Consider the following 13,521-nt stretch of genomic DNA (forward strand, 5'->3'; position numbering starts at 1 on the left):
AGCGGGGAGGGGCTTGGTAGGGGACGCTGTGCTGCGGGGAGGTGTGGGCTCAGCAGGGGGTGCTGAGCTGCAAGGAGTGGGGCGGGGGCTCAGTAGGGGGCCCTGTCCTGCAGGGAGCAGGTGGTGGGCTGGGTAGGGGGCGCTGTGCTGTGGGGAGCAGGAAGGGGCTCGGTAGGGGGCGCTGTGCTGCAGGGAACGGGTTGAGGGGGCTCAGCACGAGGCCTTGTATTGCAAGGAGCAGGGCTGGAGGCTTGATATGGGGGCAATGTAGTATATGAAATACTTCGAACTTAAACTCTAGATTGAAGCTCCAACCCCTTTGCTGAGGTTAGTGAATCTGTTTATTATTATTGTTTGAACACTATTGCAATAACCTGACTGTGCTGTGATTAACAGTATTCCATTCATTTTAAGCCACTGTATCACCCAAGATCATAACAATTTCCTCCAGGCGATATACACAGACGAGGCAAATGAAACCCAAATTGGGGTGGTGGTGGGGAAAATCCAAGGTCACCACTGTGTTGACAATCAGACTTTGGGTGCAAACGTCGCCTCTGGTGTGCTGTGAACAAAGCTAGAACCCCGATCTTGGTTGGGGTCTGTGCAGCACCCAGCACAACAGGGTCCCTGAGCTGTCAGGCGCCCGATGCGACGGGAGGCCCCCCATCTTGGTCAGGGTCTGTGTAGAACTTGACTGGGGACCCCCAGTCTCGGTTGGGATCTGCGCCGTGTTCAGCACAATGGAGTCCCCGATCTCAGTTAGAGTCTCTGGATACTACTGTAGCATAAATAATAATAAAATAATAATAATAATAAATAATTAATAGGCAGTTAAACAAAAACGTTCCTCCCCAGAGCCAGTTGCATTGTGGCATCAGGCAATGTCATTTCTAAATCCATAGGATGCTGGGTTCTGCTGGGTAGGAGATCCCACTGGGAAGGGATCAGAACACAAATGAAGGTGAGTGGCTTCTCTCGTGCCTGATTCGACATCTCAGCAACTGGGACCGCACAGGAAATAGAGAAAGCTGCCGATTAGCATGTGACAATCTTCCACTGGGTGAAGCAAACAGACGGAGCGTGGGGGGAGCAGAATTCTCTTATGTGGGTCGGTGGCTAAGAGACATGGTTCTTTCCTTTGTGTCCCTTCACTTTTTTTCCTGCAAAAGTCACCAGAAACACAACAGGAAGTGAGTACATGGGGTATCTTTAGCCATGGTTATGATGCTTTGGCGGATCCCAAAGCACTTTGGAAGCTGCACACACAGGGATCACTGGCTTGACACTGAGATGCAGCCACCTCTGGGGTGAAGTTGCAGGGGAGCAACTGCGCAGTGAAGCGGCATGAGGACGGCTCGCCTGGCCCTGAGATGCAGCCAGCTCTGGGGCTGGGCATCTGGAGAACAGCTGCACACAACACAGCACAGCGATAGCACACCCGGCCCTGAGATGCAGTTGCCTCTGGGGTGGGTGGCTGGGTACTGAGCTACCAGCACACAGTTTAATACAGGAAGAGGAGGCAACCCTGGTATCCAGCTGAAAGTGCAGGGGGGTGCGAGGGAGGCAGAGCGAGGGATTCGGCTAAGACACCAGAATGAACACTTGGATTAAAGATGAAAGTGTCAGAGGCCTGGTCCACACTACGCAGTTAAATCGATTTTAACAGCATTAAATCGATTTAACGCTGTACCCGTCCACATTACAATGCACTTTATATCGATTTAAAGGGCTCTTTAAATCGATTTCTGTACTCCTCCCCAACGAGAGGAGTAACGCTAAATCGATATTAACATATTGATTTAGGGTTAGTGTGGCCGCAAATCGAAGTTATTGTTATTGTTATTATTGGTTAGCTATCCACAGTGCAACGCTCCGGAAATCGATGCTAGCCTCGGACCATGGACGCACACCGCCGAATTAATGTGCCTAGTGTGGCCGCGTGCAATCGATTTTATAATATCTGTTTTATAAAACTGGTTTATGTTAATTCGAAATTACCCTGTAGTGTAGACGTACCCAGAGACACTGCAATGAACATTGTCAGCACAGCGCCCCCTAGTGCTGCATCACGGCCATCCCTGACTGCCAGAGGCCAGTGCCTCTTTTGAGCCCCCACCCCGCTCCCTGCAGCACAGCGCCCCCTAGTGCCACACTGAGGCACTGGGGCCCGTACTGACTGTCAGGACAGAGGGTCCCTGCCTGCTTCCTGCAGCACAGCGCCCCCTAGTGCTGCACTAGAGTGGCTGGAGGTGGCAGAGCTGTGCTCTGGTTCGCTTGGTGGCTGGCAGGCAGGGTGGAAGGTTGGTCCCAGGAGCTGGGAGGTAGCTCTGGTCAGGGCGGCAGATTGCAGGAGGGTCAGATCGCTCTGCGGTGAGACCAGACATCCGTACACCCCCAGACTTTAAGGGGACTGAAAAGGGGGCCTCAGGTGCGAAGGGACTCACCTTTCCCTCGTTTGGCACCACCGGGTGGCACTGGCTTCTGCCCCTTGCCACTGGAACCTGCAGGAGAGAGAGGGATAGTCAGTGAGTGTCTCTGCATCACCCACACGGTTCCCTGCAGCACAGCACCCCCTAGTGCATCACTGGGGCACAGGGGCCAGCACTGACTGTCAAGAGAGAGCACCCCCTACTGAGCGCCTGCTTTGCTCCCTGCAGCACAGCGCCCCCTAACGTAGCACTGGTGCATTGGCATCAGCTCTGACTGCCAGGGGAGAGCGTCCCCTGCTGAGCTGCATGCACATCTCCCTGCAGCTCAGCACCCCCCAGTGCCGCACTAGAGTGGCTGGTGGAGGCAGAGCTGTGCTCCGGCTGGCTTGGCGGTTGGCAGGCAGGGAGGAAGTTTTGTCCCAGGTGCTGGGAGGTGGCTCTGGTTGGGGAGGCAGACTGCAGGAGGGGCAGGTCGCTCTGCGGTGAGACCACACTTCTGAACACCAATTGCACTGGCTGGGGAGTGAAAAAGTGTCCTTGGGTATTTGGGGACTCACCTTCCCCTCGTTTGGCACAACCAGGTGGGACTGACTTCTGCCCCTTGCTGCTGGAAACTGTAGGGAAGAGAGGAATAGTCAGTGAGTGTCTCTACTAAGTCACCCAGACTATTCCCCGCAGCACAACGGCCCCTCATAGTGCAGAGTGGCATTGGGGGTCAGCACTGGTGGTGAGGGGAGAGCACCCCGTACTGAGCTCCTGCCCCGCTCCCTGCAGCGGCGGCCATCCCTAGTGCCGCACTGTGGCACTGGGGCCAGCACTGACTGCCAGGGGAGAGCACCCCCTATTGAGCCTTCACCGTGATCCCTGCAGCACAGCACCCCGTAGTGCTGCACTGGGACATTGGGGCCAGCACTGACTGCCAGGGGAGAGCGCCCCCTACTGAGCCCTGCCCCACCACCTGCAGCTCGGTGCCCCCTAGTGCCATACTAGAGTGGCTGGTGGAGGCAGAGCTGGGCTCTGGGTGGTTTGATGGTTGGCAGGCAGGGTGGAAGGTTTGTCCCAGGAGCTGGGATGTAGCTCTGGTTGGGGAGGCAGATTGCAGGAGGGTCAGATCGCTCTGCAGTGAGACCACACTTCTGAACACCCCTTGGACTGCCCGGGCAGTGAAAAACGGGGCTCAGGCACTGAGGGACTCACCTTCTCCTCGTTTGGCACAACCGGGTGGCACTGGCTTTTCCCACTCTCCATCAGAACCTGCAGCAGGAAGGGGTATAGTCAGGGAGTGTCTCTGAGTTACCCACCTTGTTCCCTGCAGCACAGTGCCCCTTTCACTGCAAGGGGGCATTGGGCTCAGCATTGGCTGGGAGGGGAGCATCCCCTACTGACGTGCTCTGCTCCATGCAGCACAGCGCCTCCTACCACCACACTGGGACATCAGGGCCAGCACTGACTGTCAGGGGAGAGTGCCCCTTAATGAGCCCCCCACCACCTGCAGCACAGTGCCCCCTAGTGCCATACTAGAGTGGCTGGAGGTGGCAGAACTGGGCTCTGGCTGGCTCGGTGGTTGGCAGGCAGGGTGGAAGGTTTGCCCCAGGTACTGGGAGGTAGCTCTGGTTGGGGAGGCAGATTGCAGGAGGGGTGGGTTGCTCCGCACTGAGATCACACTTCTGAAGACCTCTTAGACTGCCTGGAAAGCGAAAAAGAGGCCTCGGGTGCTTAGCGACTCACCTTCCTCTTCTGTCACACCCCCAGGTGGCACTGGCTTTTCCCACTCTTCACTGGAACCTATAGGAGAGAGAGGGTTAGTCAGTGTCTGTGCATCACCACCATTGTTCCCTGCAGCAGATCAGCAGATCAGCACTGCACTGGGGTTCTGGGGTCAGGCCTGACTGCCAGAACACAGCGCCCCCTACTGAGCTCTTGCTCTGCTTTCCACAGTGCAGTGCCCCCTATTGCCACGCTGGCGTAGCTGATAGTGGCAGCACTGGGCTTTGGATGGTTTGGTGATTGGCAGGCAGGGTGGAAGGTTGGTCCCAGGTGCTGAGAGGTAGTTCTGGTTGGGGAGGCAGATTGCAGGAGGGGCAGATCGCTGTGCAGTGAGACCACACTTCTGAAGACCCCTCAGACTGCCTGGGTAGTGGAAAAGTGAAAAGCTGAGGGACTCACCTTCCCCTCTTGTGGTACCACTAGTTGGCACTGGCTTTTCTCCGTCTCCACCGGAACCTGCAGGAGAGAGAGACATAGTCAGGGTGTGTCTCTGAGCCACCCCATTGTTTCCTGCAGCACAGCGCCCCCTAGTGTTGCAGTGGGGCATTGGGGTCAGCAGTGACTGCCAGGGGAAAGTGCCCAATACTGAGCCTTGACTCTGCTTCCCGCAGCACAGCGCCCTCTACTGCCAAACTGGGGTATCAGGGCCAGCATGGCCAGCCAGGGAAGAGCAACCCCTGCTCTCCCCTGCCCGACCACCTGCAGCTCAGTGCCCCCCAGCACCACAGTAGAACGGGTAGTGGAGGCAGAGCTGGGCTTTGGATGGCCTGGCGGTAGTCAGGCAGGGTGGAAGGTTGGTCCTAGGTACTGGGAGGTAGTTCGTGTTGGGGAGGCAGACTGCAGGAGGGGCAGGTCGCTTCGCAGTGAGACCACACGTCTGAACACCAGTTATGCTGCCTGGGCAGTGAAATAAGTGTCCTCAGGTGCTTAGGGACTCACCTTCCCCGCTTGTGGTACCACCATTAGTTGGCACTGGCTTTTCCTCCTCTCCACCAGAACCTGCAGGAGAGAGAGACATAGTCAGGGCCTGTCTCTGAGTCACCCACATTTTTTCCTGCACCATAGCGCCCCCTAGTGTTGCAGTGAGGTATTGGGGTCAACACTGGCTGCCAGGGGAGAGCACCCGCTACTGATCCCTGCCACACTACCTGCAGCTCGGCATCCCCCAGTGCCACACTAGAGTGGTTGGTGGTGGCAGAGCTGGGCTCTAGCTGGCTCGGTAGTTGGCAGGCAGGGTGGAAGGCTTGTCCCAGGTGCTGAGAGGTAGTTCTGACTGGGGAGGCAGATTGCAGGAGAGGCAGATCGCTGTGCAGTGAGACTACACTTCTGAACACCCCTCAGACTGCCTGGGCAGTGGAAAAGTGGAAAGCTTAGGGACTCACCTTCCCTTCTTGTGGTACTACTAGTTGGCACTGGCTTTTCCCCGTCTCCACCAGAAGCTGCAGGAGAGAGAGACATAGTCAGGGTGTGTCTCTGAGTCACCCACATTGTTTCCTGCAGCACAGCACCCCCTAGTGTCGCAGTGGGACATTGGGGTCAGCACTGACTGCTAGGGGAGATGACCCACTATTGAGTTCCTACTCCAACCCCTACAGCACAGTGCCTTCTAAGCTGACTATGGGGCATTGGGACCAGACTTGATGGCCATGAGTGAGCAGGTACCCCCTGTGCAGCACCCTGTTTTTCCTGTCTGGTCTCCCATCCAACCATTGACCTAGCCCCACCCTGCTTAGCATGTGCACCCAAAGGAATTGCAGTTGCTGTCTGTATTGCCCCTTACTTGGAGTAGGCTTCATTGGGCATCTGTCCTCTTCTATGACCGCTGGAACTGGCATGGGCTGCTTGGCAAAGTAACCATCCCGTGTGAGGTCCATGATCCATTTCTCGTATGCTCTAACTTCTGTGTACACCCCAGGCTGGCTCTTCCTCCCGCAGCCATTGCCAAAGCTGGAGAGGCCAGTCAGGAACCAGGTGCCCTTCTCATTGCAAATCAGAGGTCCCCCATCATCTCCCTGAAGAGTCAAGAACAAAGGGACAACTGCATGAACTCCAGTGGGGGTGGGGTTCTCCGGGCCTGTTGGACAGCGGATATTCTGGGTTTTCCCCAGGGAGTGGCTGCATGAGGAGACATCCCAGAAATTCAGTGGAACAGTCCTCCTCTATGAATGACCATGAGCTACCGCAGTGCACAGTGGGTCAGAGGTTGCACAGACCATCTCTGCACCATGAAGAGCCATGGTGGCAGGATGGATTAGCCACGGACAATAGGACCATTCATGCTGGAGAACCAGGACATGCTGGATCCATCCCCTACCCAACACTGGATGGCTCAGCCCTGGGCAAAATAGGACATATCAGTACTATGGATAGCTCCAGAGGAACGAGGCTGTGCAGAAAATCTCCCTGACCCAAAAGCACGGAGCTCAGCAATGGCCAATAGAAAATTTATGTACCATGGACAGTGCCATAAACCCCATAGACTGCCGGGCATATGCCCCCCCGAATGCCCCGGTTCGAGGATAGGACACTTCAGCACCGTGGACAGCTCCAGAGGCGACAGCATCTAGGCCAGGGGTAGGCAACCTATGGCACACGTGCCGAAGGAGGCATGCGAGCTGATTTTCAGTGGCACTCACACTGCCCGGGTCCTGGCCACCGGTCTGGGAGGCTTTGCATTTTAATTTAATTTTAAATAAAGTTTCTTCAACATTTTAAAAACCTTATTTACTTTACATACAACAATAATTTAGTTAAATATTATAGACTTGTAGAAAGAGATCTTCTAAAAAAACATTAAAATGTATTGCTGGCACGTGAAACCTTAAATTAGAGTAACTAAATGGAGACTCAGCACAGCACTTCTGAAAGGTTGCCGACCCCTGATCTAGATTCAAGTGATCAGCACCCTGAACGTCCAGAGCATTTGATAAGCAAATGGGGTAGGGGTGAGATGGGGGGACAGAAGGCCTGCCAGAGCCAGACCTTTGTGTGGAAAATGGGGGGAATGTCTCCACTGATGGAGCCATGGAGATCAGTCCTTCAGAGCCAGCTGTTGTGGCTGCCCAGATGTTCTGCAGACCCTGGGGCCATGCTGTGCATTGGATGGCTCACTCACCTCACAGCTGGTGTTCTCCTCCTGTTGAGCAGCACAAAGCATGTCTGGGAGGATGGACACTGCCTCACCAGCTGAGCTGGTCTGGTTGTAGGCGCAGTTACAGGCGACAGGTCCCATGAGTTCCACCTCCATGCCCTGTAGTGACTGCGGTGCGGGTGCCCGAGCTGTGGAAACACAGAGACGTTGTGTTGCAAGTTATCAAGCCCTACCCCTTATCCCACCCTCTGTCCCTTGAGCCATCCAGTTATAGCCTGCGGGCCAGATCGGAGTCGGTGCCCCCTAGACGGGAAAAGCCCCCATGTCCCACATACCATTCTCTCGTCCCCTGACCCAGCAGGTGCTGCCAAGCTGGAATCGGTGTGTGTCATAGGGGATGCAGACAGCCCAGATGTTCTCCCCAAACACCACTGGCTTGGCGAGCATCAGTAGCGCGATGTCAGAGCCCTCGATCACGTTCACATAGGCTGCATGGAGGATGAGCTTCTGGAGGCCCCTCTCTTCTTGCCAGCGTGGCTCTGCCCCATCCCGCCACTCACCCAGGAGCACCGTCCAGTCTGTGGGGTTCTGCCGCCTGCAACACAGTCCCCACAGGGGGTTACTAATCTGTCAGGGCAAGGGGCAGGGAATCAGGACTTCAGGGTTTAATCCACTGCTCTGCTAGGGGAGTCGGGTCTAGTGCTTAGAGCAGAGGGGGATGGAAGATCAGGACTCCTGGGATCTATCTCTGGGAGGGGAGTGGGGTCCAGAGAGGAGCTGAGTAGGGCACACATTACAGACAGTCATTCATCTCTGATAGAGACATGGATACCCTGGGATGTGTGACACCTCTCCCTCCCTCCCCAACCCCTGCTGGGTCACCCCCGCCTCATGCCCCTCACTCACCCGATGAAGCAGTGAGCGGCCGCCAGCACCCAGCTCTCGGAGATCAGTGCTCCCCCACAGACGTGCTGCCCCCCAGATTGTAGGCTCACGTACCAGGGCCATGGTCCCTTGGCAGTGACACTCAGCTCATGTCCCTTCAGCTTCCCACAGCCTGGAGAGATTAGGAGTCAGTAGCCTATTATCAGTGCCCCACCCTGGGGCTGGACGGAACCAGCGCCCCCTAGAGGGGAAAGGCCCCATGTCCATTCCGCACCCCGTGAGCCAGCTAGTCCCTGCCCTGTGGCCAGATCAGAGCCAGCGCCCCCTAGAGGGGAAAGCCTCATGTCCCAATCCCCACTGGCCGTACCTCTGCATTTTCCATGGTCGCTGCTGAAGGGGGGCGGCACAGTTTGGACAGCGAAGGAGGCTCCCCCCGTGTGGTTCTGGATCCAGTCGGTGTAGGCTGTGACCTCGGTCAGCAGGATGGGGCTGTGGAGCTGGGCACAGCCCACTGAGAAGCTCATGATCCCAGCCTGGAACCACGTCCCGTTCTCGGAGCAGGCCACCGGCCCCCCGGAATCACCCTGGGGAGGGATGGGCAGGGAGATTCAGGGCTGGGGAGCAAGGTGTGATCCCTTTGCCCCCTCTACCCTCCTCCAAACCAGGTACAGACCCTCTGTTCCCCTCCCACAACCCATCTCCTTCCCCTTCCTTCTCTCCAGTCGCCTAGCCCAGCCCCCCCCAACCTGGCACCCCCTTTCACTCTCACCTGGCAGGGCCCCTGGCCCCCACTCTGATACCCGGCACAGATCAGCCCTGGCCCGGCAGGGCTGGAGACTTCTTTCTGGCGCAGGTTATTGTGGATGCAGTTGCAGGTCTCTGCACTGAGCAGGTCCAGATCCACCTTCTTTAGAGGCTTGGGAGGTGGGAGGGTCACTGTGGGGAGGGAAAGAAGAAGGGTCAGTGCCCTGTTGGGGAATAGCGTACCCTGGGGGGGCAGGGGGCTAGATGTCTCCATCTTTGCCGGGAGCTCTCCCCTCTCACTCACTGTCCTCCTTCACCCTGCCCCAGCCGGTGGCCCAGCACTGGGACCCGAAGGCGAATCGGTGGTTGGGGTAGGGCAGGCAGATGGGGCCTACGTCACGGCTGAAGGAGACAGGCTCAGCCAGTTGCAGCAGGGCGATGTCCAAGCCCTTGGTGTAGTCTTTGTACTGCTCATGGGTGATGATCTGGGACACGTTCCGCACTACGCCCTGTAACGGGCCACCAATCAGCTGCAGACGCCCCAGAACCACCTTCCAGGGAGATGGGTCCTTGGTCGTGTCTTTCCTGCGGGGAGATAAGGGACAGGGTGTCATTACCGGGATGGGGAAATGCTGGGTTCTAGACTGCTTTTATAGGCTTATTTCTCTGTTGGGGGTACTGAGTTCTAGGCTTGTCCCAGATTATACACATATATCTAGATTGCTTCCTGATTCTTGGTGATGCACTTGGCTCTAGATTCCCTATTCTGGGGTTATTGAGTATGATGCACTCTGCTCCAGATTTGTGACTCTTGGTGGTGTTTATCTTTTTAGATGCATGGCTGTAGACTCGCTCTGGATTGCAGCTGTAGATTCATGGCTCTAGGTTCATTCTAGATGATGCCTGCAGACCTAAATTCATGACTCTTGCTGGTGCTCACTGTTCTACCTTCATGGTTCTAGACCAGTTCTAGACAGTACATAAAACTATGTAATTGTGGGTTTAGACTAATTCTAGATGTTGTATACAGCATGAGGTTCTTTGCTCTGGTTTGTACATATTGTTTTAGTTTCCTGCCTTTATGTTTTTTCTAGATGCTGCATGCAGCTCTAGATTCACGGCTTTTGATGGTACACACCTTTCTAGATTTATCTCTCCATTCTTTACAAATTGTGCACACATATCTAGATCCACAACTGTAGTTGGTGCACACAGTCATGCCCAGCTTTAGGCTCATTCTAGATGACATGCATGGTTCTAGGCTAATTGCTCTGTACTCAAAATCCTGAACACCATTCTAGATGTGGCAGATGCTCTAGATTGCATCTCAGGATGCTGTACCTGTAGACTAAATTCTGGAGTCTCCGGTGTAGGTGGTTTGAGAAAAGATCACGTCTAGAATCATAGTTGTAGGCTATCTATTCTGGGTGGTGCACATGGTTCTAGTTTTCTTTCCCTAGGCTATCGAATAGTCCTAGATGTACAGCGTCAATCTCTCTAATCTAGGTGTAAAATACAGTTCTAGATGCACAGCTCTTGACGCCATTCTGGAGACCATGCTGGGTTCTAGAACAGCTCTCTGCCTCTGGATGATGTGTGCACTGTTATAGACTGAGACATCTGGTGTCCACGGCTTTAGATGAGCAGCCCTGTTACTCTCAGCACTAGATAACACACATAGTTCTAGCTGCCCCATTCTAGAGGTCATGCAGACTTCTATCTCCAAAGTTCTAGATCGGAGGTTCTAGACTTACCCAATGAAGCAGTGAGCAGCTGACAGAATCCATTTGTCACCAATCAGGGTCCCTCCACACATGTGCTCCCCACGGAGCTGCAGGCTGGCCTGCCAGGGCCACTCCCCTCTCAGGGCATTGACCCCACCCACAATCCGGCTATAGACTCTCTGCTGGCCACAGACTGGTCCTGTAGAGAGCGGGGAAATTAGTTCTCACATAATAATCCTACCCCATCTATGGAAAAAACAGAGAGGGAGCTGGTTATTCCAGGAGGGGAGTGGGGTCTAGGGGGTTAGAGCAGAGGGGGCTGGGAGCCAGGCCTCCTGGGATCTATCCCTGGTTGTGGGAAGTGAGTGGGATCTAGTGGGTTAGAGCAGGGAAGGCAGGAGGCATGGACTCCTGGGTTCTATCCCTGGCCCTGGGAGGGGAGTGGGGTCTAGTGGGTTAAAGCATGGGGAGGCTGTGTGCGTGCGATTGTGTGTCACTGCTGTTGTGGATGTGGGTGATTTTGTCAGCCTCATTCTGCAGACTCTTGTCTGTGTCTCATTGTCATTACACCCCTGGTGGCATGCAGCTGGATTGCACTGGACTGACAAAGTCTCTGCAGCATCTGTTGCATGATTTACAAAACCTTCCTTGCCCGTCAGCCTGGGACTCTGGAGCCTTCATGCAAGTGCTGCAATGGTTTTACTTGTGTGTCTTATTACTATAGACTCACGGAAATGTGGGGCTGGAAGGGACCATGAGAGGGCATCAAGTCCAGTCCCCTGCACTGAGGCAGGACCAAGTAAACCTAGATGAGCCCTGGTAGATGTTTGTCCGGCCTGTTCTAAGAACCCTCCAGTGATGAGGACTCCACAACCTCTCTCGGAAACCCATTCCAGAGCTTAACCCCCCTGAGAGTTAGAAAGTTTTCTTCTAATTTCTAACCTAAATCTTCCTTGCTGCAGATTAAGCCCATCGCTTCTTGTCCTACCATCAATGAACGTGGGAAACAATCGACCACCAGCCTCTGTACAAGAATCCTTAACATATTTGAAGACTGTCAGGTCTCCCCTCAGTCTTTTTTTTTCAAGGCTAAACACTCCCTGTTTTTTGAATCTTTCCTCATAGCTCAGGTGGTCTAAACTTTTTCCAGGTTTTTTACTCTCCTCTGGACTCTCTCCAGTGTATCCACATCTTTCCTAATATGTGGTACTCAGAACTGGGCATAGGCCTCCAGCTGAGGCCTCACCAGTGCTGAGTAGAGGGGGGACAATGACCTCCCGGGTCTTCCATACGACACTCCTACTCATACACCCCAGAGTGATATTAGCCTTTCTTGCCACTGCATTACATTGTCGACTCGTATTCTCTCTGAGATCTGCTCTAAGCCCCGGAGCCTTCCCAGCAGCGTTACTCTTCGCCAGTTATTCCCAATTTTGTAGCTGTGCGTTTGACTTTTCCTTCTTCCGTGCTGCACTTTGCCCTTGTCCTTATTGACTTTCCTCTTGTGGATGTCAGACCAGTGCTCTGGGCATTGGCTCATTTGCAGAAGCCTATTGTGAAATGCAGAAAACCTCCTTTCCAGAGCCGCCGTTCCTACTCCCCACCCACCACAGCCCCGGGGCAGATGGAACCAGCCACTCAGGAGCCTGGAGGAGGGCAGCCAAAATCAGGCACCTCCTGCCCCACAAGTTCAGATCAGAGGGATGTTGGGCTTCCTACCTGCTGCTGCTGCTCCTTGCTGGAGGCCTGTAAGGGAGAGAAAACAAGGGTGAGGAGCCTGTGTCGGTAGCCTCTGGGGGATGATTTCATCTGGAGGGAGGTGCTGGCTCAGAAGGCCCCAGTATCTGACTCCAGGACAACCCATGCCCAATATGTGCAGTGGACTTAGAAGGGAGAACTTACATTTCTGAGGCATCATCTTCTGTGGACTAGAGTTCACAGGTTGGAACATGAGGGGCTGGGAGTCAGGACTCCTGGGTTCCATCCCTGGCTCTGGGAGGACCATGGGGGCTAGTGGGTTAGAACATGAGGGGTTGGGAGCCAGGACTCCTGGGTTCCATCCATGGCTCTGGGAGGACCATGGGGGCTAGTGGGTTAGAACATGAGGGGTTGGGAGCCAAGACTTCTGGGTTCCATCCATGGCTCTGGGAGGACCATGGGGGCTAGTGGGTTAGAGCATGAGAGGTTGGGAGTCAGGACTCCTGGGTTCTATTGCTGGCTCTGGAGAGGGAGGGGGTCTGGTGGTTAGAGCAGGGGAAGGGAGTCAGCAGGACACCTGGGTTCTATTTGCAGTTCTCAGAGGATAAAAAGGCAATAAACTAAAAAATAAAAGAGTCTAAAGCCCAAGGACACGTAAGGGGATGGGGAGGATATAAAATGGTTTAAAACCCAATAAAATCACCTGGGTGGAAGAGAAGGAAACTGTTTTTAAAAAGTAACAAGCAAGTATTGGTTTTGTGCTTACAAACACATAGGGCTGTGCGCTAGCGGGCGCTCTCACCAGGCAGTCAGTGCTGGCACCTATGTCCCAGTGCAGCACTAGGGGTTGCTGTGCTGCAGGGAGCAGGGCAGGGCTCAGTAGGGGGCGCTCTCCCCTGGTAGTCAGTGCTGGCACCAATGTCCCAGTGCAGCACTAGGGGGCGCTGTGCTGCAGGGAGCAGGGCAAGGCTCAGTAGGGGGCGCTCTCCCCTGGCAGCCAGGGCTGGCCCCAGTGCCCCAGTGTGGCAGTAGGGGGCACTGTCCTGTATGCTCAGTAGGGGGAGCTCTCTCCTCTCTGCTGCCTTCCAGTGTGGCAGTAGGGGGTGCTGTGCTGCAGGGAAGGGGGTTCAATAGTGGTCTTGGGGTGTTAATGTGACCAGCGACTGCACCTTGCCTGGCT

At 55.0% G+C, this 13,521-nt stretch overlaps 1 protein-coding gene across 1 annotated transcript; it reads right to left on the bottom strand.

The window, feature by feature from the left end:
- Positions 1 to 1,119: 1,119 nt before the first annotated feature.
- On the bottom strand, positions 1,120 to 12,561 carry LOC127051286 (serine protease 53-like). The gene is made up of 18 exons (XM_050953373.1): positions 12,546 to 12,561; positions 12,363 to 12,389; positions 10,674 to 10,842; positions 9,224 to 9,504; positions 8,945 to 9,111; positions 8,543 to 8,759; positions 8,197 to 8,347; positions 7,626 to 7,885; positions 7,315 to 7,478; positions 5,980 to 6,211; positions 5,582 to 5,638; positions 5,139 to 5,198; positions 4,599 to 4,655; positions 4,161 to 4,217; positions 3,630 to 3,686; positions 2,990 to 3,046; positions 2,448 to 2,504; positions 1,120 to 1,163 (listed from the first exon to the last, which is right to left on the bottom strand). Exons 1-18 carry the CDS (start codon positions 12,559 to 12,561, stop codon positions 1,120 to 1,122), a joined length of 2,130 nt encoding a protein of 709 aa, XP_050809330.1.
- Between the last annotated feature and the right edge of the window lie 960 nt (positions 12,562 to 13,521).

The sequence above is a fragment of the Gopherus flavomarginatus genome, chromosome 5, assembly GCF_025201925.1.
Source record: "Gopherus flavomarginatus isolate rGopFla2 chromosome 5, rGopFla2.mat.asm, whole genome shotgun sequence".
Classification (NCBI taxonomy): Eukaryota; Metazoa; Chordata; order Testudines; family Testudinidae; genus Gopherus; species Gopherus flavomarginatus.